This window comes from Eucyclogobius newberryi, unplaced genomic scaffold (genome assembly GCF_026437365.1).
Source record: "Eucyclogobius newberryi isolate DKJ021-1_F unplaced genomic scaffold, fEucNew1.0.hap1 SCAF_9, whole genome shotgun sequence".
Taxonomy (NCBI): domain Eukaryota; kingdom Metazoa; phylum Chordata; class Actinopteri; order Gobiiformes; family Gobiidae; genus Eucyclogobius; species Eucyclogobius newberryi.
Genome location: NW_027316532.1, coordinates 26,414,526 through 26,442,469, shown reverse-complemented (window position 1 = coordinate 26,442,469; position 27,944 = coordinate 26,414,526). Strand labels below are relative to the sequence as shown.

The window sequence follows — 27,944 nt, the reverse complement described above, 5'->3', positions numbered from 1 at the left end:
TCGCCACCTGCAGGACAATAACTTATTTGAAGTTTTCCAGTCAGGGTTCAGAGCCCACCACAGCACTGAAACTGCACTAGTTAAAGTCACAAATGATTTGTTATTAGCCGCTGATGATGGACTGGTCTCAATCCTGGTTCTGTTGGACCTCAGCGCAGCGTTTGACACCATCGACCACAACATTCTACTGCAGAGGTTAGAATGTGATGTAGGTGTTGGAGGAACAGCCCTCAGCTGGTTTAAATCCTATTTATCTGATAGGTTCCAATTTGTTAATGTAAACCAGAGCTCCTCACCATGCTCTAAAGTAATTTACGGTGTGCCACAGGGATCAGTACTCGGTCCAATTCTGTTTACTCTTTATATGCTGCCATTAGGCAACATTATCAGAAAGCATGACATTAACTTCCATTGCTATGCAGACGACACTCAGCTGTATTTATCAATGAAACCTGATCAGAGCGATCAAGTAGACAGACATAGTACACGTGTGAAGGAGATAAAAATTACCACTTAACCACACTTAACTACCTGCTTCTTAACCCTGAAAAAACCGAGGTCATTGTGCTTGGCCCTAAGCATCTATGAGACACTATCTGAGCAGATAGTCACACTGGACAATGTCAGTGTAGCCTCTAGTTCTACTGTAAGAAACCTTGGAGTCTTATTTGGCCAGGAGCTCTCATTTAAAGCTCATATAAATCAAGCTTGTAAAACAGCCTATTTCAATTTGCGCAACAAGAGCCAAAATCAGAAGAATCCTGCCTAAAAGTGATGCTGAACTTATCCATGCATTTGTAGCTAAATTAAAACTGAGAAGGCAAGTGCTTAGTGACTCCAGTTTAACTAATGTACAGGTTTAGATTAAATAATGTATCCCTAATTTGTATATTTCTTTTTATGTGAAATAAATTACTCAAGTGCAAAGTTGTGATCAAAAAATGCTACAAAATAGTTTCCCCAAACCCTAAGTGTATTTTACAGTCAAAGTTATAAATCATATGTTACATCTTAAGTTATTTCATAATTAAGGAAAACATTGAAATATTGCACAAAATCTGGTATAATCAAAAGATAAAGAACAACAATGAAAGAGTATCTTTATAAAAAGTTACTCAAGAAAATGTACTACCCACCTCTGTTAATAAGGAATAGAAGTACTACGGCGTACAATAAACGTCCAGACAAAAATCCAAGAAATAAAAAGTTTATTCCTTTTCACGAGAGAAAACACAGTACAGGGCAACGACGCCGATATACCATGCAGTCAAGTATTACGAGTGTGCTTGTGTCATGCAGCATGCACTGAAGAGACGTGTCCACGGAGAACACATGCACGCATACAAAAGTTTGACCTGCACAGACCCATCAAGTGTGACAAGAACACAAGCCGAATCAGGAACGAAACTTTCACGTGACATGGGCCAGGAACTCTACGTTTGCAAATATAGTGTAGCTCCTTTAAATACAGCACACATAAAATAAATGAAAACGTTGGTGTTGGCTACTTCTTCACATTTAAGAAGGTTTGGACATTGAAACAAATCAGCTTGTTGCTCATTTGTGACAGTTTTAGAACGGGAAAAAAAAGAGAAAAAATAATTGTGTCTATTGTTTATCTGTGGTATCAAAGAACATATATACGTATACAACCACTGGATATAAAATGATGGTACAGTACATAGGTTCGTTCAATGTAAACGGGGTTTGGCAAACTGCAAAATAGCCGACCATTTATCTACATGACGTATTTTGTCGTGCTTTTACCTGACAAGACATGGCGAGACGGAACAATAGACGGGAGCGCTGCAGTTTGAAGGAGCGAAACAGTAAAGTCGCCGGTTAAACAAAAGGGCAAAACTCAAAATGCGCACCGTTTACAGGGAGAGAACCACATACAACCGCTCTGTGCTGGATAGAAAATACTGTGTTCCCCTCTTTCCATCCCCAGTGTGCACGATCCTCCTTAATGATTCTGGAAGTCAATTCAGCATGAAAATACACAATATCTGAGCAAAACAAAGACACAAACGGATTGTAACATTTAGAAGGAGCCCTGCTTCTGGTGTCTCTCTTTGACAATACAAAAGGCATGTGAAAAATACATTAGTGCACATTTCTCTGTTGTAAACATCACACACAGCAGGTTAAGGAGGGCTTTTGACACATGAAAACTAGTAAATATTGTCTTCAATTATTGATTGTGCCTCACTTGGAAATAGACCGTAAAGACACACTTTGTATCTTTTTTTTTTCTGGTGGAGAGTTAGCCACCTTATTCGTTCCAAGGAAAAGTTTTTGCTTTGCCCAGAACGTCTCTTTGTAGATAAGTTAAATGCCGCGCTGTGGGACCAACTGATACGGCATCAAGCCAAGTCATGGGTCAGATCTATGAGGAGGCGTCCCCGCTCACACTGTCGTTTTGTTTTGAAACACATGATTCTTGGAGCGGTTTGAAGTTCACATTTCAGTCTTTCCTTTACGTGTTTAAAATGTTAACTTAGAAAAAAAATTTAGTCGCAACAGAACAAAGGCTTTTAGATCAAAATCGTTCAGCTCTACTTTTAATATCGCACTGCGGAACATTCCAGGTAAAGCAAGAACAACTCCATGGAGACGAGCAGGTGGCGGCACTTCCATACTTGGTGCACCGTTCTGTTTCCCTGCATGTCATTTTGAAAACCGCTTTAGATCACGTCTCTGTTGTAAACAAAACTGAACGCGTGGCACGTTATTACGATGAAGTCTGACAAATGAACACAATGTGTTGCATCGTAACTAACTTTCCGCGTCGGCGTCTGCTTTGATATGACAAAGATGACGGTACACAACAATATTGAGATAACGTAACAGAGTTTACGAAGAGTGGAAGAACCTCAGGCCACGGAGCGTGTTTTACAATGATCTAAGAAGTGAACTCTTGAGAAAGAAAGTTACTTAAAAGTACCGTATTTTCCGGACTATAAGTCGCACCAGAGAATAAGTCGCACTAGCCAAAAAATGCATAATAGAGAAGAAAAAAACATATATAAGTCTCACTGGAGTATAAGTCGCACCCCGGCCAAGCTATGAAAAAAGGTGCGATTTATAGTCCGGAAAATACGGTACTAGTGAATGTGTCTGTAACGAAAAACATGCTTTTGACTACAATGTTGACATTGTGTACCCCATTTTTTCCCTGATATTCCAAAATGTGGTTGTACAAAACACTGGAAGAAGCTTTGCGGTTCAGATTTAAGACTCGGTATCAAATCTACACACGGTACCTTTTGGTCCAGCAGCAAATTCAGTTCAGCGTTAACAAACTACTGTGTTCTTCAACAATTTGTGTAAAAAAGAGACATTTATCATTAAAAATCCAGTTGAAAGACGTAAACCACATTTTTATGAATACAAAATGTTGAATTTTGGCTCTTCAACCAATGAGAACATCCCACATTTCCTGCCTCTCTAACTTAAGAGTCAGAAAAAATCTAATAAATAATAAACAAAGCCTTCAAGCAGATATTTACAATAGAAAAATTCAAGTAAACAAAAGCCTCACTTGAGCACTCACTCTTACACCAACACACAAGGAACTTGCGACACTCTCAAGTTTGCAACAGAACGAACACCTTTGAGATTTCCCTAACAACTCGCGTGTTACATTTGGAGGGAAAGTACATGAGCTGTGACAAGGACGTATGTTACTTCTTCGAATGTGCTTTTTGTAACATTTCCTCTCCGTGCTCCTTCCTCTCCGGCTCCTTTCTGACCGCAGGGGTGCTTTCAGACTTCTTGCTGCTGATAATGTTTAGTTTGTGCACAGACGACTCGAACTCCAGCTCGGCGTTCTCGTTGGAGTCCTCGCCGTCTGAACACGGCTCCCACTCGTCCTGCCCTTCGCTCTCCGTGGAGCCTTGCACAGCGATCTGGGGCACGAGCGTGAACCTGCGCACCACCGGGACCTCCAGCTCCACCTCTCTGCTGCTCTGTGCGCGGCCCAGCGAGAGGCCCAGCGGCAGGCCCAGCAGCAGGCCCGGTCTGTGTGCTGTGCGCTGGAGCTTCGTCTGGGCCTGGTTCGCCGGGGTCGGGGTCGCCGCCGCGGAGCACGTTTTCTCCTCGGGTTCGTCGAAGCTCACCTCTTGGACCGCCTCCTGCTTTTTGAACGAGTCCCGTCGCTCGGACAGGTTGAGTTTGCGCATCACGACGAGTTGCTCGGATCTGTCCAAACCGGAGTCCCGTATTCTCTGTCCAGTGATGTAGCCCCCGAGTCGACTATGTTCCGCCCCCATGTAACCGCCGCAGGCCCCTTCTGCCTCCGAGTCGCCAAGCAGATCCGCCTCGCCATAAAACGGCACTTCCAGCGTGTGCCTGCGGGGGGCGTACGACTTTTTGTCCACGTGGTAGACGCCGGACAGCTTCTCCGCGGACTGCACTCTCTTGAGCAGCGGGGATCGAGGCGGCTCTGCGCTTCGAGGCCGGACGTGTCGAACGATGGTGGGCGGGGAAAGAGTTTTGCCGTGGTACGCGTGAAAAGACTTTGCAAAGCCCGGCAATGGAGACGGTGAGCGCTGCGGGGACAGGGGCTGCGTGGAAGACGAGGAGTTGCAGGCCAGCGGGGAAGGCGGGATGTTACTGGTGGACTTGCGCCGGCCCACTTTAGTATATCTCTGGGTGCTGAGCTTGGAGCTCAGTCCGTGCAGGGAGCTGGGACGGATGTGCGTAGCTGGGGAACTTGGAGAACTGGAGCAGGGGGAAGTGCTCTGAGGAGAGTGGTTGTCTGGTAAAAGGACAAAAAGACAAAACAATTCAAAACATTTTCCAGCCCAATTTATGTTATTTATAGATCCTTTAAATCATAATGTGATCACAATGTTTACAATTCAGAAAGGAGGCAATAAAGAAGACATAACTCATTTTAAAAGATTACCTGACATTAGATTTACACGTCTTTTTAATTTCAGGTGTAGAAATGTCAATTAGTTTGTTTTTCTATTATAAACCACAGGTGGAAAGTAACAAAGTATAAGGCAAGGCAAGGCAAGTTTATTTGTAGAGCACATTTCATACACAAGGCAATTCAAAGTGCTTCACACAGCAGGAAAAATGCATTCAAATCACAAAGAAATTACAGAAACAGAAATACAATAAAATTGACTAAATTAAAAATTATAAATCCAACTGATTTTCTAAACTAATAAAATCACAAACAAAAGAGAAGAGTGCAAAGAAAAAATCCTTTCAGTCATATGCGCAGCTAAACAAAACTGTTTTTAGCTTAGATTTGAACATTGTCAGAGTAGAAGTCTGTCTCACATCTTCAGGAAGACTGTTCCAGATTTTAGCTGCATAAAACTGAAACGCAGATTCCCCATCTTTAGTCCTGACTCTGGGCACCAGCAGGAGGCCGGTCCCTGAGGTCCTCAGAGTCCGAGATGGTTCATATGGCACTAACATATCCAAGATGTACTTTGGTGCTAGGCCATGGAGAGACTTGTACACAAGCAGAGCTGCTTTAAAGTCTCTTCTCTGAGCCACAGGAGCCAGTGCAGAGACCTGAGAACAGGACTAATGTGATGGTACTTCTGGTTCTAGTCAGGACCCGAGCAGCAGCGTTCTGGATGTACTGCAGCTGTTTTACAGCTCGTTTGGAGAGGCCAGTGAGCAGGCCGTTACAGTAGTCTAATCTACTGGAGACAAACGCATGGATAAGTCTCTCTAAATCTGGTTTTGACACTATATTTTTGATTTTGGCAATGTTTTTTAGATGGTAAAAAGCTGCTGATGTTATTGATTTGACGTGGCTATTAAAGTTCAAGTCTGAGTCCATTATTACCCCCAGATTTCTAATTTGGTTTGTAGGTTTTAGAGCGAGACTCTGGAGGTGACCGCTAACACTTTCTCTTTGTTTCTGTGGGCCAAAAACGATTATTTCAGTCTTGTCTGAGTTCAGCTGGAGAAAGTTGTTTTGCATCCACAAACTGATCTGTTGGATGCAGTGACAGAGTGAATCTACTGGTCCATAGTCACCTGCCGACAGTGAAACATAGATCTGAGTGTCGTCTGCATAATTGTGATAGGACACATTTTCACTGCGTATCAACTGACCTAACGGCAGCATGTAGAGGTTGAACAGAAGGGGACCCAGGACTGCACAAGTCAGGGTCATGTGGTCTGAGACACAGCTACCAATTTCAACAAAGTACTTCCTGTCTTCCAGATAGGACCTTAACCAGTTTAGGGCAGTGCCAGTGATGCCCACCCAGTCCTCTAGTCTCTGTAAGAGGATCCCATGATCGACAGTGTCAAAAGCAGCACTCAGATCTAACAGAATTAAGACTGAGGCTTTGCCCGTGTCAGTGTTCAGGCGGATGTCATTTGTCACCTTGACAAGAGCAGTCTCAGTGCTGTGATGAAGTCTAAAACCTGACTGAAAAACATCAAATGAGTTGTTTATTAAGAGGAAATCTGTGAGCTGTTGGTAAACAACCTTTTCAAGGACTTTGCCCCAAAATGGCAGATTAGAGATGGGCCGGTAATGACTCAGTACTGCGGCATCAAGACTGCTCTTCTTTAGGAGAGGCTTTATGACCGCAGTTTTCAAAGACATTGGGAATGTTCCAGATTGAAGCGACATGTTAACTATGTGAGTGAGTGGTGCTAACAAACTGTTCAGCACAGACTTTAGAAATCTGGTGGGTAACACATCAAGGCAGCATGTAGATGAACTCAGACTGGTGATGATCTCATGGACAGTTTTGTCAGTTACTGGTGCAAAGTGAGTTAGCTCTAAGTGTCTTGGTGGTTTTAGGGTAATTTTTTGCATTGTGGGATTTATAGCATTTTTAATGCCCTGAACTTTGTCATTAAAGAATAATGCAAACTCATTACACTTGGATGTGGAAATGAGTTTTAACGGCAGCTGAGCTGGAGGGTTTGTTAATCTGTTTACTGTGGCAAACAGGACACGCGAGTTGTTACTGCAGCTTCCAATTATTTCAGAAAAATATCTTTCCCTAGTTCTACATAAGATTAGGTTGTACATGTTCAGCTTTTCTTTGTAAATCTCTTTTTGAACCTGGAGCTTTGACTTGCGCCATTTCCGTTCGGCCCTGCGGCACTCCCTTTTCTGTGCCCTGACCGAATCATCATTTCTCCACGGCGCCTTCTGCTTATTTTTAACCATTTTAGCCTTTATAGGGGCGATGGTGTCCAGAACATTCAAAACACTAGATGTAACAGTTCAAAAAATCATTTACATTAGAACAGGAGACATTTTCAAAGTTTATCATTTCCATAAACAGTGCACCTGTGCCATCACTTATGTGTCTCCTCTGAACAACTGCAGGACCAACCGGAGGTTTGGGAGAAACAGACAGGTCAAAGAAGACACAGAAATGATCAGACAGAGCAACATCGATCACATTAACATTTGAAATATTTACCCCCTTTGTAATTATGAGATCTAGAGTGTGTCCTTTGCTGTGGGTGGGGCCTCTCACATGCTGAGTAAGACTGAAGGTTTCAAGGACAGCATCAAGCTCTTTAGCGTTTCTGTCACAAATATTATCAACATGGCCATTGAAATCACCTGTAATGACCAAACCATCAAAGTCTGTGCATACGACTGAAAGCATCTCAGTAAAATCATCAATAAAACTTTGGCAGTGCTGGGGAGGCTTGTATAAAACAATGAAGAGAATGGATGGAGACCGTTTTAGCTCCATTTTAAAGGATACATACTCAAATGATGAAAACACTCCAAAAGACAACCTGCGGGTAATTATTTCATCTCTAAAGACAGCACAGACTCCACCCCCTTTTTTGTTTTCTCGTGTTTCAGATTCAAACTTAAAGTTGGGTGGAGCAGATTCTATCAGAACTACATTTCCTGTGTTTTTGTCAAGCCATGTTTCAGTTAAAAACATAAAATCAAGATTATAAGAAGAAATAAAATTATTAATTAAGAGAGATTTGTTACATAAGGATCTGACATTTAGCACAGCAAGTTTCAGACTAGTTTCAGTGAGACTGGGCTTTATCTTTTCACAGGGAATATGAATCACATTTCTCAGATTGGGCCTGACTCGCATTTTGTTTTTCCATCTGTGTGGTGATGTGACTACAGAAATAGCACTAGGGGGGGCTCTTTTTACATAGGGCCCCGGGTTGGTTTGATTTTTAATGTGACAATAAGTCCCGGCAACGCTGAGACCCAGTGCATCCTAGCTATGGGAGATACCAGGTGAAAGGCGAGGTTGGATGGGTGGTGGGGCTTTTGTAGCCAAGGAGAGTTTGGGACCAGGTGAGAGGTGAGGGGGGATGGGTGGTGGGGCTTTTGTAGCCAAGGAGAGTTTGGGACCAGGTGAGAGGCGAGGGGGGATGGGTGGTGGGGCTTTTGTTGGTGTAGTCGGCTTGTGTGACATAGCCCTTGCTATATTGGGCGTGAGTGGAGCCATCTTAATGCCTGATTTGATCAGACTTTCAAAATGGCTGGGAAGGCCCATGGGTGAGAGTGGAGATGAGAAGGAGAATGATGAATCTTTAGTGGGAGTAGATGTTGCAGGGGGAACCCAGGGCTGGTGTGAAGGCAGGGGCGATGACAGGGATGTTGTTGGGCTTGTCACAGATGGGTCCAAGGCCTTTGAAGATTGTTCCTTTGCTGGAGGCGGTGGAGGTGAATGTGGAGCAGCTGGAGCTGAATCCTTTGCTGGTGGTGGTGGAGCAGCTGCTGATGAATCCTTTGGTGGAGGCTGAGGTTGTGGTGCTTTTGATGTTGAAACATTGGCTCGGTCTCTGGCTGATGGAGCAGGAATTCTTCTCTCATTCCTCTCTTCTCTAACTATCGGCTCAGGACCTTGTCCAGGCCCAGTCCAATGCCTCAGAGCGTGGAGCGCAGGTTCTCTGTCAGCACCCTCACTCCACCTCTGCATAGGTGGGGGCCATTTCTCTTAAACAGGTCCTCTCGTTTCCAGAATAGATAGAAGTTCTCAATGTAGTGTAGTCCTCTCGGGGCACACTCTTTGGACAGCCATGTGTTCAGCTGAAGAAGCCGGCTAAACTTGTTTATCCTCCTGTCGATGTTTGGAAGAGGTCCACTTATGAATGTTTTGATTTCCATTTTATCAAGCACGTCAAATAACTTCAAGAAGTCTTTTTTCAAAACTTCAGTCTGTTCCCGCCGCATGTCCACTGCACCCACGTGCACAATCAGCTGTTTAGCTCCTCCATACTTAGCCATAATATTTGGAAGGAGTGACGTTATCTCAGAAACAGTGGCGCTTGGAAAAGAATGTGTGTTTATCTTTTCATGCGTCACGTGACTTATCGCGCCGTCCCCAACTAAAACAATCTGCGTGACCTTGGCTCCTGGCACAGATCCTCCTCGCTGTATTTTGGCCACGTCATCTTTCCTTTTTTCATTTAATTCCATCTCTGAAAGTGGTAAAAATCTGTTGGTGAGCTGTATTTTAGGTGACTTCACGTTATCTTTGTATCGTTTAGGCTTTGCTCCAAGTTTGTTCCAAGAAACAGCCTGGTCTTTCTGGTTTTTAGACAGTTTTGGAAACGACACAGAGTCACTGCGGTTTAGGTTGAAAGTAGCAGTTTTTCTTGTAAAAAGTGTGCTCTCCTTACCGTCGGTTGACACAGGAATGGTATCGTGAAGAACTTATTCAGATTCCAAAACAAATATCCGTGTTTTCAGCTCATTAATTTCTTGTTGATATTTCCGACAGCGTTCACAGTCTTTCTCCCTTCTTCTCCCGGACATGTCGCTGGCGTCAGATATGTCGTTAAAACTAGAAAAATGTTCTTAAAATCCTTGGTTTACTTGAAAAAGTCTAAAGCAAAAATGTTTGGAAGACAAAAACTGATTAAAAAGCAAAATAAATAAGGAAAGCAGCGATAGCAAGCGGAGTGAGCAAAAAAGCGTGTGCACTCTCTCTTAAGCCATTCTAAAAGTAAAAGTGCTTTTCATGTGGTTTGAGTTATTTTTAGCACATTCATGGTGACATCAGTCTAAAGGTTTTGAGTTCAGGTCTTGAGTAAAAGGAAAAATGCACAGAAAAAGTCTAGTGAGAAATTGATAAATTGATAGAGTAAAATGTTTATAAAGAAATTGTCCTTGTTTTTTTATTCATTTATAGTTTTACAAAATCTGCAAGAAATATGTCTGGCTCTAAAAGTAAAAGTTTTAGATTTTTGTCTGAGATACCTTTATTGAGTAAATGTTTTGATCCCGTTTATGTACATTTACTCAAGTAACAAAATGCAGTACTTCTTCCACTACTGTTACAAACCAGGGGGAAAAAATATATTTTCTAGGACAAAAAACAAGATTTGTAATAAAGTATGTAACATATCTGTGGCTAAAAAGAAACTACTGTGGGCTCAACATTTATCTTAAGTATTAGGCAAAATCCTGATTTTTAGGCTTTACTGGACAATTATGTCTATTATAATCTAAATTTAAAAAACAAATAAAATACAACAGTAAATGTGTTTGAGCCGGGCTTCGATATCCCTCACAGTTTTCTAGGTGGTTTTCAATGGACAAAACCATCTTGATTTGTCATATTTTTGTTTAGCTGCGCATATGACTGAAAGGATTTTTTCTTTGCACTCTTCTCTTTTGTTTGTGATTTTATTAGTTTAGAAAATCAGTTGGATTGATAATTTTTAATTTAGTTAATTTTATTGTATTTCTGTTTCTATAATTTCTTTGTGATTTGAATGCATTTTTCCTGCTGTGAAGCACTTTGAATTGCCTTGTGTATGAAATGTGCTCTACAAATAAACTTGCCTTGCCTTGCCTTGCCTATTTTGTGATATTCTGAGGATAATTCCAGTTTTTCCGTTGAAATCACATTACACTGTTACACTTTGCCTTTACCGTCATTAAGGAATGTAGAAAATGTTTGTGTGGAAACGTTTTAAAGGGTCTATATATGTGTAAACTTTTACCAAACGTCTGATGGTCAGGAGCAGGACTACGGCAGGGCGTGGAGGGTCCGGGGGAGAGGCTGTGGGTCGGAGAACCTGGAAGACTCTCGCTTGAGGAAACCGAGTGATGGAGCCCAGACGAGAAGCTACGACTGCTGTGTATCACGGTACTCTGCTTCGACGACAGTTTCTTCAAGATGCTTCTCCGCCTTAGGGAAAGCAAACAGGATATTTATAACAAAGTGTAATCAAAAACAAGGGTGGGCAATATACAGTGGACGAAGAATAAATCTCGAGTTTGTTTTCTTGGCGTGTCCAGATAACAATAACCCGAAGATATTGTGTCAATCCAACAGAAATGTGTCTTTAAATGTATTAGCTGATGTTAAATTAGCAAACAAATGTGAAATGTCTGTCAAATTAATCACAAAAGTGCCAAAATATATCACCTTTTACCCTTAATTTATGGTTTACACAACAGAATAATTTTGTAATAAGCTCTTTTTGTAAAAAAAAAAATTTAGCTAAAAATGAAACACGATTTTCAAATTTTACTTTTCTTCAAAACAACATTCACAATATTATCTAAATGTCAACATATTGCCCACCTCTGGAGGCAAATACAATTATTCAAAACACTACATTCTCAAAACACTAGGAGGAGACAGAGTATGTGATGAATCAGAGGGAACTTCAAAACAGTTCCTGACCTGTCATAGTTGTCTCTCCGCTTGCTCTTCTTGCTTCTTCTTGCCATCTTTCCTTTGTGTTTTGTTTTTCGAGCTGGACCTACTTTGATGGAGGAGTTCTCCAGAGCAACTGTCTGAAGGGCCACTTTGTTTCCACTCTGCACATTATCAAGAGAAACAACAAACACATCAAATTAAACTGAACAGGACTGAACTGAACTCTGTGGGTCAAAGAGATAAAATAGTTTCTACCTTAAGCAGTAGTTCGATCATCTCTGGGTGGACGAGGCCTTGGACAGACTCTCCGTTCACACGTGTAATAAGATCTCCCGTACAAAGACCAGCCTGGTGAGCTGGACTCCCCTCCTCTACACTCTGAAACAGCACGAGTCAGTGAGGCGGGGCCTGTGACTACATGAAAGACCCTCCAAACAGACGGCTTCTTACCGACACCATGTGATGCACGGTGTAAACGTCGCTGTCGCCCATGTACACGCGGATGGCCTGGACCGTGAAGCCAAACTTCTTCCCCGAGGTGTGGATGACGATGGGAGGCTTCAGGCTGCCGGGGCTGAAGGAAAGATCCCGACTGGGGGAGGACTCACGAGACGACGGGTTGGAGGACAAAGAGCGAGGGGAAATGGGACTTGGCTGCAGCCCAGTGGGAGTATCGTCTGTAAACAGCAAAGACGTGTAAACTGCAGAGAGGTTTGTGGATAAAAACAGACACAAATGAAGTGACGGATGTACCAGGTGTAATGATGAGAGAGAGCGCTGACACCGAGGCTGACTTAGGGACTTTTCCTCCACACGGAAGTTTCTGTCTCTCTGGCGTTTCCAGTTGGTTACCAAATCGCCGAGGGCCAGTGGGCTCTTTGGGGGACGAGTGTTTGCCCCCAGTGCTGTTGCTACGGATACGAATCCTTCGTAGATTTGACACAACAACTTCAGCTGGATCAAAAGTCAAAGGATTAGTAAATTGTTCAATATTTAGTTTGATTGCAGATGCAGTTACGACCAGATGTACCTTCATCATCGGTGGAGAGGGCAAAGCGGGGCATAGTTTCCAGGCTGTGGGTGCTGCTCATCACCAGAGGACTCGTGCTTCTCTCAGACTGGGACGAGCTGGAAGAAGCTCTGGGCCGGAGGCTATGCACAATGATATTTGTGATTTAGTGCCAAGGCATGAACACAATACTAGTGTGTTTAATTGAATATACTCCTACCTGGCCATGCGTCCTGAGTGCCTCCTCTCAACGGTGCCCTCTGCTGGAGCCTGGAAGGGACTGAGCCCCACATCAGGACGGTCCTCTTTTTCTTCACTGTGGCTTCGATCTGAGGAGAAACTCAGATTGGACGGTGTAGCCAGATATTCTGTGCTGCTGTAAACCTATAAAACACATAGATATTAGTGAAGTTGTCCTTACTTCATAAATATATAATGATGTGGTTCTTACTTTACTGAAGCGATTGGACCATGAGGAAAACTGGCGGATCTCTAAAGAGGATTCTTCATCATTTGTTTCTTCATCTTCGTCAGATGCTAAGTGGTGGTAGCGTTCAGAACGAGCTAAAGAGAAGTAAACATTGATATGAAAATTGAAACACGAACACGGTACATAGTGTATGTTGTGTTTGTAACTTACTGTCAAAGTAACTGGTGTCGTCTTCTGCCTCCAGCTGAGGGATGAACTCTGCCTTTCGTCTCAGAAGCCCATTCCAGTCCAAACCCACAAAGAAGGTGTGCTGCTTCACCTCTGTGGCTCCACCTACATTTAGAGAAGACTTTGTAATTAATACAATATATATCCCAGTTTGCTCCATGGGAACTTGTATTAGAAATGCAGATTTAAACATTGTACATATATTTACCAGTGCCAAGTCGTTCTAATGGAGTCGGCCTTAACAAGCGAGTGATCAGGTCCTGGGCATCTCCAGGCAACGCATCATCACCTTCAGGCCAAACTATTTCATCTAAGAATGAACAATGAATGTCATTATAAACTGGTTTCTTTATTAAAATAAAATTTTACAAACAAGAGAAATAAGTAATTATTTACCACTGACAACTTGTCCAAAAAGCTCTTCAGTTGTGTCACCAAAAAATGGCACACAGCCAACCAGAAACTCATACAGGATTATGCCCATGGCCCACCAGTCCACAGGCTTCCCGTATCCCTGACGGAGGATTACCTCTGGAGCAATATACTCTGGAGTTCCACAAACCTGCACAGAAATAATCATTTAAAACACTTTCTAGATTTGCCTCTCATCACATAAGTGTCTCAACTCACCTGTTTGTCAATAAACTCTCTGGTGTCTTTCTCCATGTGACCTTCATAGAGGTTTGTGGTCATATTCATGAGGCCAATTTTAGACAGGCCGAAGTCCGTCAGCTTGATGTGCCCCATGGATGTAATTAACAGACTATTGGAAGGAAATAACATTTTAACAATGGAAGGCCAGGTCAAAAAATCTACAATCTTCGATAAGTTAGTTTGTTTCAAACGCCTCCAGCACAAGTAAACACTTACTTGTCTGGTTTAAGATCTCGATGCACAATGCCATAGTTATGAAGGTACTCCAGAGCCAAAACTGTTTCAGCAAAGTACATCCTTGACATTTCCACAGGGAGCGGGCCCATGTTTTTGAGCAAAGTGGCACAGTCTCCACCTGGAAAACAACAAGTTATTTGAAAAGCCTTTCATCATTTTTTATTAAAACATTCCAACCAAAACAGAATAAAGCCATTAACTCTGTAAACTATTACCTTCTACATACTCCATGACCATGCAGAGATGACGTCGTGTTTCAAATGAGCAGAACATTGACACGACAAACGGGTTTTCTGCAAATGTAAGAATGTCCCGTTCCACAAAAGCTTGCTGGATCTGATTCCTCAAGACCAGATTTTGCCGGTTTATCTTTTTCATTGCAAAGCGTTGCCGTGTCTCTTTATGACGGACCAGATACACAGCACTGGAAAGCAAAATTACACTTATTAAACTTCAGTACTTTATAGCGTTTTATTTATTTGGATTTTGACTTACCCATAGGCACCATTGCTGATTAGTTTAATGGTCTCAAAATCACTTTCAAAAGGTTTCCTTCTTGTTGGGGTCAATGTTTGTGGCGCCTTATTCTACAAAGTGAGATAAAATATTTTATAAATGAAAATATGACATAATAATTAAAACAACTTTGTTAATAATGTACATAGAGTGTGAGTTTACCTCTGCAGTCGGCTCTGGTTCAGCAGACGCTGTGGGACTGGCATCAAACTGTTCCAGCTGAATTTCTACAAGTTTAAAAAGTGGTTTTACTTCAAATAAATAAATGGATTGACTATTTGCAGGGGAATTTTGCCAAATGTGTTTACCTTCGAGGAGGTCTCTAGTGAGACCAAGCTGGTTGATAATATATCGAGGGATGTCCGTCTTGATACCTTGTCCAACTTTGGCATGTCCTTCTGCTGCTTCAAGAAGATGATAAAACTCCTCTGGGTCAAATTCCTGCAAAGAACATCAGTTCATTAGATCCTGCTCATTTTTATCAGTCTTTTTTGTTTGATCATCTTACTAGACACTCAAGCAGGCGAGCGGGTCTTGAGATGATGATGAGCATCTTTCGGACCAGCTGAATGATGACGGGGACCTCTTCACTTTCAGAGCGGTCTTTAGCCTGGACAGAGACAAAACACGGAGACGATAAATGTATGTTTTTTCTCTTATGTAATACATGAACACAAGAACAACCTATATAACCTCCTGTGCCACGTGCCACAGCTGTGACAGGCAGTGCTATGTAGTGTTAGAGTTCAAGAACAGAACATAGAGTTCTCAGCAGATGGAGAGATAGCATTATTAGGAGTTACACCACAGAGACAACATCTAAATACCAGCATGACAGACAAAATCATAATCATTACAGTTATCTGGTTGTCTCTACGGAGATGACGATTAATCAACCAGAACCAGCAGTGGTGATTTGCAGTGGGAGACAAGTTATGGCAGTGTCACAGCGGTCAACAATTTGACCTTCATCAGAGGGAATCTGAAGCACTACTCCCCAGAGGCGAAGATCACCACCTACAACTCGCAGCTCCCACGAATACTGTGCAACCATCTGAAATCCTTCTGTATCAAGAGATAAGTGTAAACTCAAAGAAGTTCAGAGAAGGAAAGCAATTTTAGTAACTTCTGACTATGATCCAGAAAGCAGTGTAACATCCATGCTTTATAATCGCGGATGAAAAACTCTTGGGCAACAACAAACACATCACCAACTTGTTTTGATATTAATGATCACGATTCAACTCAATCCAACCGACCACCAAACCAGATCTAATCATCCATACAGGTATCGGACTTTCAAACGCAGCACACCCCAGTGTAAAAACTGGATGCACTGCCCCAGAATAGAACCAACTGCCAAATGAAGCTGAACCTTTAAAAGTCTCCTGTCAAAACTATAATTGGCAAACTTGATGGATATCACACGTTATGTTTATCAACCAGAACCAGAACCATACATTTCTTTGCCCAAAATATTCCACAGTATGGCATTACACTTATCCATTTTCCATGGCGCCACCTGGCCAAGTCAGATGTGTGGAAAGGCAACGCTGCTCTCTGTAAGAATGCAGGTTATACAATGTGTTTTTAAGCAATAAAACAGTTATTGTCTAAATGCATACTGTGGAAAAAAGCAATAGCATCTCCATGGAGACAGCAGATGGTGCATCCTTCACCAGAAGTTACATAGCCTATCTTTAATAACAAGTATGGTGCTTTCACATGTCTGCAAATACTGTTGTATATTTAAATGCACGCAACACTAAGATGCACAAAAAGCTCAAACGAACAAGTATCAAACAAGCAACAAATTGGGACTGGAACTATGGAGACTATTTTCAGTCCCCAAGCGGTCACTAAAAAAGGTGTACAAAACCCCCTGATAACTGTCTATCCTGTCAAACTCAAAAGAATATTTAACTTCTGCGTTTACATAGGCCCCAAAATGGATGACATGTCTTGTTTGACTGCATGGGAACAGACTTATCAGTTCAGCTGGAGGCAAGTCGACCAGGCAGGGAAACTAGGAAAGGGGTTGCTATAGTAACTACCATTTAACAGAGATACGACATGTGACAAAAGTACCTCTCAAAAATACTGACAAATTTCACTACCACACTGTATGTGCCTGCAGCGCTCATTGAGGCAGAAAAAAAACTCCTGATTGCTCTTGTCACCTCAGTGCGACTGGTGTAACGTGACATAACTCCAGTCAGGTCATGCATTCAACAGCTGATGTTCAACTCTTAAACATGCGGGCAGAGACGACTATTACACAACCTCATGAAGCAGCTTTTCCAGTTTCTCCTGAAGCTCGGCGAAGTAGCATGAAGTAACCAGGCCGTTGTGCGACTTGTCCAGGCAGTCTCTGGCCAGCTCCACCAACTGGTGCTGGATGAAGCCCAGCACGCCGTCGGCCAATGGGAGGGAGCTGTCTGGCGAGCAGTGGGTGATGATGTCCAACAACCGCTCCTCCATCTGCGCTGTGGCCTAAAGCAGCCGCATAAAGGACGTTATTTCAATAAAGAAGTTTATGATGTATGTATGTGTATGTATGTATGTACAATAACAGTAAGTTTGTAATGTGTACCTTTGGGAAACGCTCTCTATAAACATGGTTCATCATCACAATCTCGTTGTCATAGGAGATACTTGTACGCCCGGGGCTGCGGAGAGATTAAAGGCAATTAGGCAACAGTCATTTTAAAAAGTATGTACCGGTAGTAGATCTAGCACCTTATCACCACAATGCCATTGTTGTTGGAAAATTAAAGTGGCATAAACAGTGAGGATGACAACAAAGTAAGGCCAGTTTGTCCCACTGCTCGGTTAATTGACTGAAACCAGTTTTCTGTGATGAATATTTATGTAGTTGGGGATTGGTTACGGTAATTTTGTTTTGGAAGACTTCCTGGTCAAAAAGGCTTAAACACCAACACGGCCCAAACAGTCATCTGCTGAATCAATTCTGTATTTAGGCCAATGACACAGATGTACTATTGCAAAAAAATATTGCTTGATGAAGCTTCAAGCTCCACAGATGGAAAAGAAACCTATCGCATGCAAACAGGCCCCAGAAGCCATTTTTATCATGAAAGATGTCTCTGTCAGACAGATGGCTGCTGTCCAGCAGCACTGCAGCAGTTTGCTGTGGCTCTCTTCATCAGACCCATGTTTTTCCTGAGCCACCCCCAACCTTGACTACAGTTCAGCAGCTCGATCCCTGAGGCTCTGTTAGTTTGCACACCCACACACAGCCATGGTGCCAGAACACAGCACCCAGGCATCGCACTAACACAGTTTAGGCGAGCCAACAGACTTAAGTTGTTTAAAAGTGTTCTGGAGTCATCTCCACCTGCCACACCGCATGTGCATGTGCTGCCACGCGTGTTTACAGGTCACCAAATGTCTGCTTGTTAAGTGGTCTTTCGGTTTGATCATCCTACCAGCAAGATAACTCCTTGTGATTTTCGTGAGTTCACAAACGCTTGAAAATCCAGGTGGGACTGGAATCAATCACAGAGCAGCATAGTGGTTTGGGCGGAAGACAAAACATGCTAAACCAAAAGAAACATGGCGGCGCCAACGGCTGTACTTCCACCTATTTTGTTTTTCAAAAACTTGCTCAGATTGTACATTTGTGGATGAGAAAGAGAACCGCGTTTTTCAATTAAGTACTTTCACAGTTTTCAACATATAAAAACACGCTACATGCTACAGAAAACGAAAAATGTCACGATCCAATAAAGTTTGTTTTGAAGTAAAATAACCAGTTTCCACCTGAGGCTCCGAGAGCGTGGCCGTATGACCGTGCTGGGCCGACCATCCTCATCAGGCATCGAGTCTGTGCTGCGAAAGTGCTTGAACAGGAAGTGCAGCTCATCTTGTGTCGGCTGGTAGGGAAGCTGGTGCAGGCGCTCCTGGGACGATGAAGATGACTGTGGAAGTGAATACCACTGATTAACTCATGTCCATCTTTATGAGGCAGTAAGTTCATATTTTCTTATATATCAGTGAAAAAATCCCCCAAAAAATGAGAAAGGTCAAATTGTGTTGGAGAATCACCTTTGTGGTGTTCCTGGTCTGCAAAAAAAGGTAAAATGTCTTTGTAGTGTTTTTTTCTTTCTTTTTTAATGACATTAATGTGGACCCGACCCATTGGTCAGCGTCACCGGATGGTCCTGTTGGACCAGTGTCAGTGAACATGTTTGAACAAGCCCTGATGCTCATTGTACTACTGTATAACGATTAATGCTGTGTTATTATAATGCAATTACATATTAGCATTACAGCCACATCATACAATACAATCTACAAGTTGTATTTTAAAGGGCAGTTCAACAGATAAAATAGTTCAACACAAACACATTTTCTGAAGTTTTACATGCGTGCTGTGTTCAGTAACTCAGTAAACTTTTTCAAACTAAACAGAAGCTGTGAATGATGCGGACAATCTGTTCAATGTCTGTGCCATGTGTCCTGAACAGAGAGGGTCAGCGAGTGACATCTGTGCAGCTTCTTTATAAAGCCTGGACATGCAGACCACAGCGAGCCACTGCCCCATTGTTCCTTCTGACCTCCGAGTCCGAGCTCAGCCCCAATAAACTAGGTTACAATAACTGCACATGGCAGATTTTCAGTGCAGTCTGTCCTCTCATTAAGTGTTCATTTGATTTGTGTTCAAAGTTCAAACACTTTTGAAAAGTCCCAATAATATTATATTTTATTTAATCATAAAAATAAGGGAAAAAGGCCCCAGTCTGCTGCACACAGACTGTGTATTAGCACAGATGAAGAGAATGACTCACTCAAGCAGATGATGGAGGGAAAACAATTAGCACTTTGTCATATCGGTCTTGGCATTGGCTTTGCCTTATTGCATAAAAGAGTGTGGTATTTGGGCTGACGGAGGTGTCAGAATAGTCATGGTGCTGTGAAGCCGAGACTGAACACTGTGTGTGGACAGGAGGGACTCACCGAGACGGTGGAACTGGGAGGATTGGTGCCATAGCCAGACGAAGGGAGGGAGGCCAGGGACCATCTCCGGCCCTCAGCCCTGAGTAAAAGAGACATGCATATTACATTAAGGCTCAGTGGAGAGGCATTAGACTGCATTTCATAGTGCTGCCCCCTTATATAACAAACAAAACAAGAACTAAAGAGCATGAAAACAATCCCATTGCTTCTATCTTATCTGATCTATCTATACTAATATTTCATAGACAATTATGCTTTTTTAATATATATTAAACTAAATAAAGTACATTTGAAATGTTTTGCTTTCTCAGTGACACTACACTGTGCAGAAAATGATGCGTAACTACCTGTCAGCACGAGCCAGGTGACTGTCATGACAGCAGGAAAAAGAGAGCACAAAGATGCATTTCTGTAATTTGGTGAAAACAAGTGTCGTTCAGCTCAGAGATAAACTTTCCATCTCTGTCACATGTCAAATGAAGAGTGCCTCTCTAAGTAGATTACTATGAATGAGTTTATACAAAACAGATTTGTTGCATGACTAGATAAAGCCATATCATCAGGACAACATGTGTGAGAGAGCATCATCTATGCAGCTGGTTCAGCCGGTCAGTAAACGCTATCTAGAAGCCTTCAGTCTGCATATTAAACTTTTATTTGGTGAAAAATGTATTCAAAAAGTCTCAATGCCCAATAGACAAGTTTGACTAGACAGCAAATAATAAGAAAAAACACAGACTAGTTGTTAGTTGCAGTGCTTTTTCACGCACATTTCCCCACATTCCTGACGGTTATTGTTTTCGAGATAATGCATTTTTGTCAATATCGCTCGCCCTCATCGTGAATAATCTGAAAAACATTTTAGACTGCAACAACACTAAATGCTGCTGAGGTCTCGCCTGGAGACAGACGAGCGCGTTGCCATGGGAACAGGCCGAGTGATGTGTGAGGGGGCTTCCAGGGGTACCCTACATTCAAAACAACAACACAGGCTTTTCAAACCGCCATTACGGGGGAACTACCGCGGCTGCTCGGGGGGACGACTGAAGGCATATTTCTCTGTAGTTTCCTCATAACGGTAATCACAAGATCGTTTGGAAAGATAAGAAACCTTTTTAAGTACGGGACAAATGTGGAAGGGCTGTACAATTATAAAGGTGCAGAAATATCAATGCACAGAGTTTGTTTTGGGGCTGCAAGTTCCAATCATTTTTAGATTAGTCGACTTGTCAAACGATTATTTCTGTACGATCAGATTTTGCATATACGTACGAACTTATAACAATGAAGAAATAATATAACTGAAGGCTTTAAGATAGAGAATATTTATGAATGAAGTGTAATATTATTATTATTGAGAAAATCCTAAATAGTTTTTTCATTGATTTAAGGAAGACCCACTGTGCTTTTGTCTGCTGTAAAGTTCTAATCTACGACACCCGTGGATCAGAATGTTATTATGTTCCATTTTGGTCAAAAACGACAAGTCAGCTAACTTCCACTTCCACTGCAGAATCCTACATATGTCCCAGTTTAAGAAGATAAAACAGCAGAATGAAGTAAGTACAGGCAGTGGGCGTGAACACGGGGACAGTCGGCAGGAGAAGAAACATCACTCAAATATTTATGATTCATGATAAACACAACTTTGAGTGGTAAAATGAGAAGGGAAAATGTGGTTAAAAGCTCATAAAAGTCTATTTTGCATTATAGATGTCTGTTTTTGGTATAAAAGGTTGTTAGCCGTGCGTTTTCAAGTCTTAAAACTTCTATACAACAATAACAATGAGTTGAATAGTGGTGATTTTTCCAATAAATCGTTGCAACCTCAACCTTTGTTTCTTAATTATCACAATAATCAGGATGTGCACCTTTAATCCTACTGTTAAAACTGTCACTTTGTATACTGCGCGTGTTTTCAAATGTCAGTGTGAAACAAAATAAATCGTTGCAAATACAAACCTTCGGGCAAATGGAAAGTTGAGGCAAGCGTTGGTCGACACATTTCGCGGGCTGTCCAGTGGGCTACTTGCAGCTGAACGAAGGGGGGAAAAGCAAAAGTATAAATGAGATCAACAATAAAGGAAGACAAAAAACAATCATATTAAAAAGCCCAAATGCCTAAAACGCCGACACTCTGTTGTGTTAATAGACGCCGTAAACTGAACGTTGAGCACCTATTAAGTCACAAGAGGAGCAATTAGAGGCTGATGGCACCCCTTGATTAGATAATCCTCAGGGTGATTGAGTTTGGAAGAGGCGCATCACACCCTGCTGATGCGAGGCTCTTGAGGGAGAGTCTGTTCCCGGAGAGCAGCTGCGACATGGTTTAGAGGGGCATCCGGGGATCAGCGCGGTCATTTACACCAGGGCCGACTATTCATCATCAGAGCGCGCGTGACAGGTAAACACCAACATTCAGCGTCAATCAAGACATCGTTCTGCATTTGTCGAGAATACAAGACATTTACTGTCAAGGCACAATGTATAAGAGCCAGACACAGGAATAATAATGCAATAATGATAATAATAATAATCATAATCATAATGGTCGGGTCACAATATAATCGTGACCATTTTAGAAGCAAATATTTATGACAAAGTGTATTAATCATTTGTTTTGTTTGTTCATTTTGATACCGATGATCAAAATACGACTACAATTATTTCTTCAAGTCGACCAGTCACTATTGGTTAATGAATTATTGCAGCTCTATCCATTTATGCAAAAGTGCTGGTAAATCACTCACACACCGCATTCATGACAGATTCCTCTAGAGCCACTGCTGTTCCACTGCGACACCTGGTTTTCCCATCCCAGAACAAACCAGATCCGACCCTGCTCAGCTTCATCGAGATCATCATCGAGATCATCATGAGATCAGGCACTGGCATGAAGCTATGGCCGCTGTAGTCGTTATAATCATGGAAACATTCACTCCTCCAGATTTGATTAACAAATGTGAGCCGTCTTTGTGACATCAGACACAAAGCACACGCAGCTATTACATAACTCTGAGAGCAGATTACGGGCCGTATAATACAGCTGGATTAAACATCATATTCTGGTTGCACGAAGTTGAAACTGCAAGGAAAATGTGATGTGGCTTAATCTACGGTACATGCGTTTGGTTGTGTGTGCAGAGTGTGTAGCTATTTTTACACCTGTAGTTTTGTGAAGAAAATCTAAGAACTGCAGCCAAGCAAACGTTCTATTGACAGACAATCATCTTCTGGCTAATTCCTCAAATACCATGTGTGCAGTGTGATGTGTTCATGTGAAGGATACATCTTGTACAACTGTAGTGCAGTTAACTGTTCCAGCAACAATAGTTTCAAAGCTTGACAGAGACAGTGACTTCTCTTACCAGTGTGGAGTGAGAGGGGGGACAGAGGGCGAGAGAGAGTGGGTGAGGGCGTCCCGACACCAAGACTCTTCCTGTTGCTGCTGCGACAACTGCACAAGAAAAAAGGAAGAGACATTAAAAACATGCACATAGAGTTCAGTTAGTGCTTGTGGTTAATAATACAGTGACACTTTGTACATTTGAAATATGTACATTTTTGTGACACCGTGTGCCGTCAGCCGCACTGACATAAACCATAGAAAACATGAGTATTTCTCCAAGACTGTAATCATTTAGCCCTGGATTTATCCTCCTATAATTACATGCTTGAGTCACTAGGCCCAGAGGTGCACTGTCACTGCCAGTGTGTGTCTTCTTCTGCCAGTGTGTGTCTTCTCCTGCCAGTGTGTGTCTTCTCCTGCCAGTGTGTGTCTTCTTCTGCCAGTGTGCGTCTTCTTCTGCCAGTGTGCGTCTTCTTCTGCCAGTGTGTCTTCTCCTGCCAGTGTGTCTTCTCCTGCCAGTGTGTGTCTTCTTCTGCCAGTGTGCGTCTTCTTCTGCCAGTGTGCGTCTTCTTCTGCCAGTGTGTCTTCTCCTGCCAGTGTGTCTTCTCCTGCCAGTGTGTGTCTTCTTCTGCCAGTGTGTGTCTTCTTCTGCCAGTGTGCGTCTTCTTCTGCCAGTGTGCGTCTTCTTCTGCCAGTGTGTGTCCTCTTCTGCCAGTGTGCGTCTTCTCCTGCCAGTGTGTGTCTTCTTCTGCCAGTGTGCGTCTTCTCCTGCCAGTGTGTGTCCTCTTCTGCCAGTGTGTCTTCTCCTGCCAGTGTGTGTCTTCTTCTGCCAGTGTGTGTCCTCTTCTGTCAGTGTGTGTCTTCTTCTGCCAGTGTGTGTCTTCTTCTGCCAGTGTGTGTCTTCATCTGCCAGTGTGTGTCTTCTCCTGCCAGTGTGTGTCCTCTTCTGTCAGTGTGTGTCTTCTTCTGCCAGTGTGTGTCCTCTTCTGCTAGTGTGCCCTCTTCTGCCAGTGTGTCTTCTCTTGCCAGTGTGTCTTCTCTTGCCAGTGTGTGTCCTCTTCTGCCAGTGTTTGTCTTCTCTTGCCAGTGTTTGTCTTCTCTTGCCAGTGTTTGTCTTCTCCTGCCAGTGTGTGTCTTCTCCTGCCAGTGTGTGTCTTCTCCTGCCAGTGTGCGTCTTCTCCTGCCAGTGTGTGTCTTCTCCTGCCAGTGTGTGTCCTCTTCTACCAGTGTGTGTCCTCTTCTACCAGTGTGTGTCTTCTCCTGCCAGTGTGTGTCTTGCCTTGCAGTGTGTGTGAAAGACAGAAATGGTCATAGCATATCACTGAATATGTTCACGGCGATTAAGAGACACTCAATCTCCTCCACCGTGGCCAAGCAGCTAATTTAAGACCACACTAAATTATAGTGTATCATCTGCTGCTCTATTTTGGCCCAACTGTGCACCTTTAGCTCGCTGTTGTCCTTGTTATATAAAAGCAATCAATGATAAAACATGCAGCATAGAAAAGCCACACAAAGAGACAGGGACACTTGTATTCAAGCGTCAGATAAGGTAGGTAAGTGTGCATCGTTAAACTGAAATCCAACACCAACTTGTGCCTGACCTGCTACTGCCGACTAGTCCCTGTTGATGAGTTGTGCATTGGCTGCCCTGCACTTTGAAAAGTTTAAATAAGACTATCCTTTAGTTTATTTACTCTGCGAGCCAACAGCAGTGTCTGGTCCAACAACAGCAGGACCAGCTCAACACACAGATGTCCAAAATTGGGTTTGTGTCTGTAAAACAAGAGCTTACATAATCCTCATAACTACTAACCGTTTCAGGTTTATGTGTTGCTAAAGGAGGACGGCCTTTTCGACATAGTTATAGACGGACAGGCAGCTATCACGGGGAATAGCTAGAAAATCCAACGAGGGCTGAAACGTCTAAAAACGTAATGAAACGTGTAATATAAATATGTTTGTATTGTGATTCTAATGCAGCTTTTCCTGTTCTCTACAGCAATTTGAATCACGCCGTGTACAAATTGTGCTTTACAAATAAAGTTGCCTTAAAAACGATTAATCGCAGCTAATCAATTATTGAAATAATCGTCAACTATAAAGGTTACCTGGTCAATACGCAGACTCCAAAACATGACATGTGATGAGAAAATGTTTTATGACTCAATAATTACATTCAAATTATACAAGGAATGTGTCAATTTAGTGTTTTGGATGAAAAAGCCATTTAGAAGTCAGCAATTATTATTATTTATTTTTGTGTTAGTCGACTTGCAAAAAGATATTTCTAGTTTTACACCGAGACTTTAAATACACTTTAAACCAAGTGAATGTTGAAGTACGGTGACTGAAGACTTCTAAATAGAGAACATTTACAACTAAAGTGTATTATTAATTTAAAGAGGACATTTTTATTATTATTATGTTTTGCAATTTTGATCAAATAATGAAGCTGTGTTTTTATAAGACGGTATTTTCGTACATGTTTTAGGGTCTGTACAGTCCAGCTGACAATTACGATCATCAAAATACAACTTTTTATTCACCTTTAAGTCACGATTAGTCGCGCAATCGTTGCAGTCCTGCTATTTATGACCTCAGAGACATCACTTAAGCTTTATTTGGGGTTAAACCGAGCGAAACGTCACACAGACAAGCCTTTCACTATCCGATTAATCGATTAGCAGCCCTCGAAACTGTGCCACTGAGAAAACGACCAAACGTTTGTCCACACCACATCAAGATGACGAAATAGCATGCGGCCTGTGCACGTTTTGCAATAAACTCAAAACAAACACAGAAAGCACCGGTTGCACAAGTTTGACCTTATCAAGATGTAACTACGGGTTACAGTTCAACAGCCAAACAAACAAACAAACAAACAAACAAACAAACAAACAAACAAATAAACACACGCAGGATGAACGTGACCGCTATCTACTTTCAGAGACAATATTCCCATCAAATCATCGTCACAAAGCACAAGTTTTAAAAGGAAATAAGAGCTCGGCAGCATTTAAAACACAACGTGGGTGAGTGAGTTGTGATCGGTTAACCCAAGAACCGCTCCAAACTTAGCAACTAGCGTCAAGTACCTTTTCGAGCGCTTTAGCAACGCTCCAGAAACAAAACTGGACTTGCTTTTCCCCGGTACCGCTGACCAGTGGCTCGGGTCCGACATAATGGCGCTTTTCCTCTTGCATAAACCCCTTTTCCTGTTTCTTTTTGCAGCTTCGCTTCAGGAATGTGGGGTTCGGGACGACGGTAACCCGCTTTTTCTGCCTCTGCGCCCCGCCATCGCCACCGCCAACATCCCGCCTGGGTCTTTGTAGTCTAGCGGAGTCCGAGCGCCCAAAAAGCCGGCGTTACATCGCCTCTGACCGTGTGTAAAACCGGTGCCCAAGAGCGAGCGTGCTCCCCATGGTCGCTGCAGTCTGCCCGGCGACACGGAGCACGCGAAACTTCACGGTACCGAGCTTGTTCGCGCGAGCTCCGCAGACGCTGGGTGATGTGTGTGGAGCCGCGAGGAAGCGAGCCGGATTCAGGGCACACGCGTAAAGCAGAGCACCGAGCGAGCGCCGCAGCAATACTGTTGATTGTGAAAAGATAACAATCATAATAATAGTAATAATAAGCAACGAGATAAAAATGTCATCTCCGTTTAAAGTCGCTGTCTAGATCGTTTTTTTAATTTATTTTTGCTGAGATAATCTAAAAAATATTCCGCTGTTTGTGCTGAAAACGGTGCTTTTCCCTACAAGACTCAAAGGCACCTGAAGCAGCTGGGTTATACCACTAGGTCTGACACTGAGGGGTGCTAAACGTGGGTTTAGGAATGATGAAAAATTAGGACCGTTGCCATAGCAATTAAAACTACATATTATATGTTTTAAATGATGGAAAAAGTCCTCAAAATGTTGACTTAGAATATGAAGCCCTTGAGTATGTAATTACCTATTTTTATGGGCCAATGGTTTATGTGCTATGTATGATGCTTTAAGACAAGTCGCCAAAACAAGGCTCTATAATTCTGCTCTTCAAAGACATCATGCTCTTACTCCCCCAGTGCTGCCCACGTCTGAGGCTGCAGATGGTTTGCACATTTTTATTTTGCTCAAGACCACGCACTTTCCACAGGCCTGAACATAACAAAAAGTATGTAGTTTCAAAATTATGTTGTATGAACCTCATGTGTGGTCTGAAATGTTTCCCTTTGTGTCTTCACTGAGAACCCAAAACAACTACTCTGTTTTGACTTCAAAACTATACATTTGCGTTCTGAGTCAGAAACATACTGGCCCTTTGCGCTTGACTAATCTGATGCAATAAAACATGAAGAAACAGGATGTGCCCTTGCAAAATGTTGCTCGGTCAAAGTGAAGTTAGCAGCAACAAAGCAGACAATCATTCACAACATCAAGGTGTGTTTCTTTTATAAGTAAAATGTGTGCAGTGTCCTCAGTATCAGTATGTGACAGGCTCACACATCACACACATGCTGGATGTTTGCAACGCTGCTTTCTCCACAGCACCTAGTGTCGTTGCCAAGCAACCCACAGACTTAGAGACAACTAGTAAATAGCACAGGGCTTTCACTGGTGATTTCATTTACAAAGCATCTCTTAATATCAAATGTACGGCATGCATGTGACACGTAAACACAGCTAGATTCGAGGTTATTGTACAAAGAGACAAAATGAAAAGCTCAACAACTACACATCTTGTTTGATTAACACTTGAAGTGTAGTAGTGTCATTTTTAAACAGTTTTTGGAGGGAACCACAGGCGTGTCAGTGTGAGCGGTCTTACCTCCAGGGATGAAGGGTTTGTAGGGGGCTGCAGGGGCTGCAGGGGCTGCATGGGCTCAGGAGGGTGGGGCTCTGACATGTGGGGGATAAACTGAAAGGCAAGGGTTGTATGGGTTAG

The 27,944-nt window shown here is 42.6% G+C and overlaps 1 protein-coding gene across 2 annotated transcripts in view; it reads right to left on the bottom strand.

The window, feature by feature from the left end:
• Positions 1–1,191: 1,191 nt before the first annotated feature.
• The window catches only part of mast3b (microtubule associated serine/threonine kinase 3b), a 28,831-nt gene continuing 2,078 nt past the window's right edge, over positions 1,192–27,944 (bottom strand). The window contains exons 2-28 of one of the 2 annotated variants that reach the window (XM_072438439.1): positions 27,828–27,917; positions 23,035–23,123; positions 21,629–21,701; positions 20,014–20,034; positions 19,667–19,745; positions 18,470–18,627; positions 17,280–17,355; positions 16,970–17,179; positions 15,195–15,296; positions 14,995–15,127; positions 14,849–14,913; positions 14,666–14,757; positions 14,386–14,594; positions 14,150–14,288; positions 13,910–14,042; positions 13,676–13,841; positions 13,488–13,589; positions 13,262–13,384; positions 13,073–13,185; positions 12,842–13,005; positions 12,643–12,764; positions 12,366–12,566; positions 12,063–12,289; positions 11,868–11,990; positions 11,637–11,773; positions 10,948–11,135; positions 1,192–4,762 (exon numbers count right to left, since the gene is read on the bottom strand). In XM_072438439.1, coding sequence (XP_072294540.1) covers positions 3,687–4,762; positions 10,948–11,135; positions 11,637–11,773; positions 11,868–11,990; positions 12,063–12,289; positions 12,366–12,566; positions 12,643–12,764; positions 12,842–13,005; positions 13,073–13,185; positions 13,262–13,384; positions 13,488–13,589; positions 13,676–13,841; positions 13,910–14,042; positions 14,150–14,288; positions 14,386–14,594; positions 14,666–14,757; positions 14,849–14,913; positions 14,995–15,127; positions 15,195–15,296; positions 16,970–17,179; positions 17,280–17,355; positions 18,470–18,627; positions 19,667–19,745; positions 20,014–20,034; positions 21,629–21,701; positions 23,035–23,123; positions 27,828–27,917 — 4,411 coding nt within the window. In that variant the 3' untranslated portion in view covers positions 1,192–3,686. Of the gene's footprint in view, positions 4,763–10,947; positions 11,136–11,636; positions 11,774–11,867; positions 11,991–12,062; positions 12,290–12,365; positions 12,567–12,642; positions 12,765–12,841; positions 13,006–13,072; positions 13,186–13,261; positions 13,385–13,487; positions 13,590–13,675; positions 13,842–13,909; positions 14,043–14,149; positions 14,289–14,385; positions 14,595–14,665; positions 14,758–14,848; positions 14,914–14,994; positions 15,128–15,194; positions 15,297–16,969; positions 17,180–17,279; positions 17,356–18,469; positions 18,628–19,666; positions 19,746–20,013; positions 20,035–21,628; positions 21,702–23,034; positions 23,124–26,113; positions 26,528–27,827; positions 27,918–27,944 lie in introns of those variants that run through there. The other variant, XM_072438440.1, reaches the window with a different exon arrangement.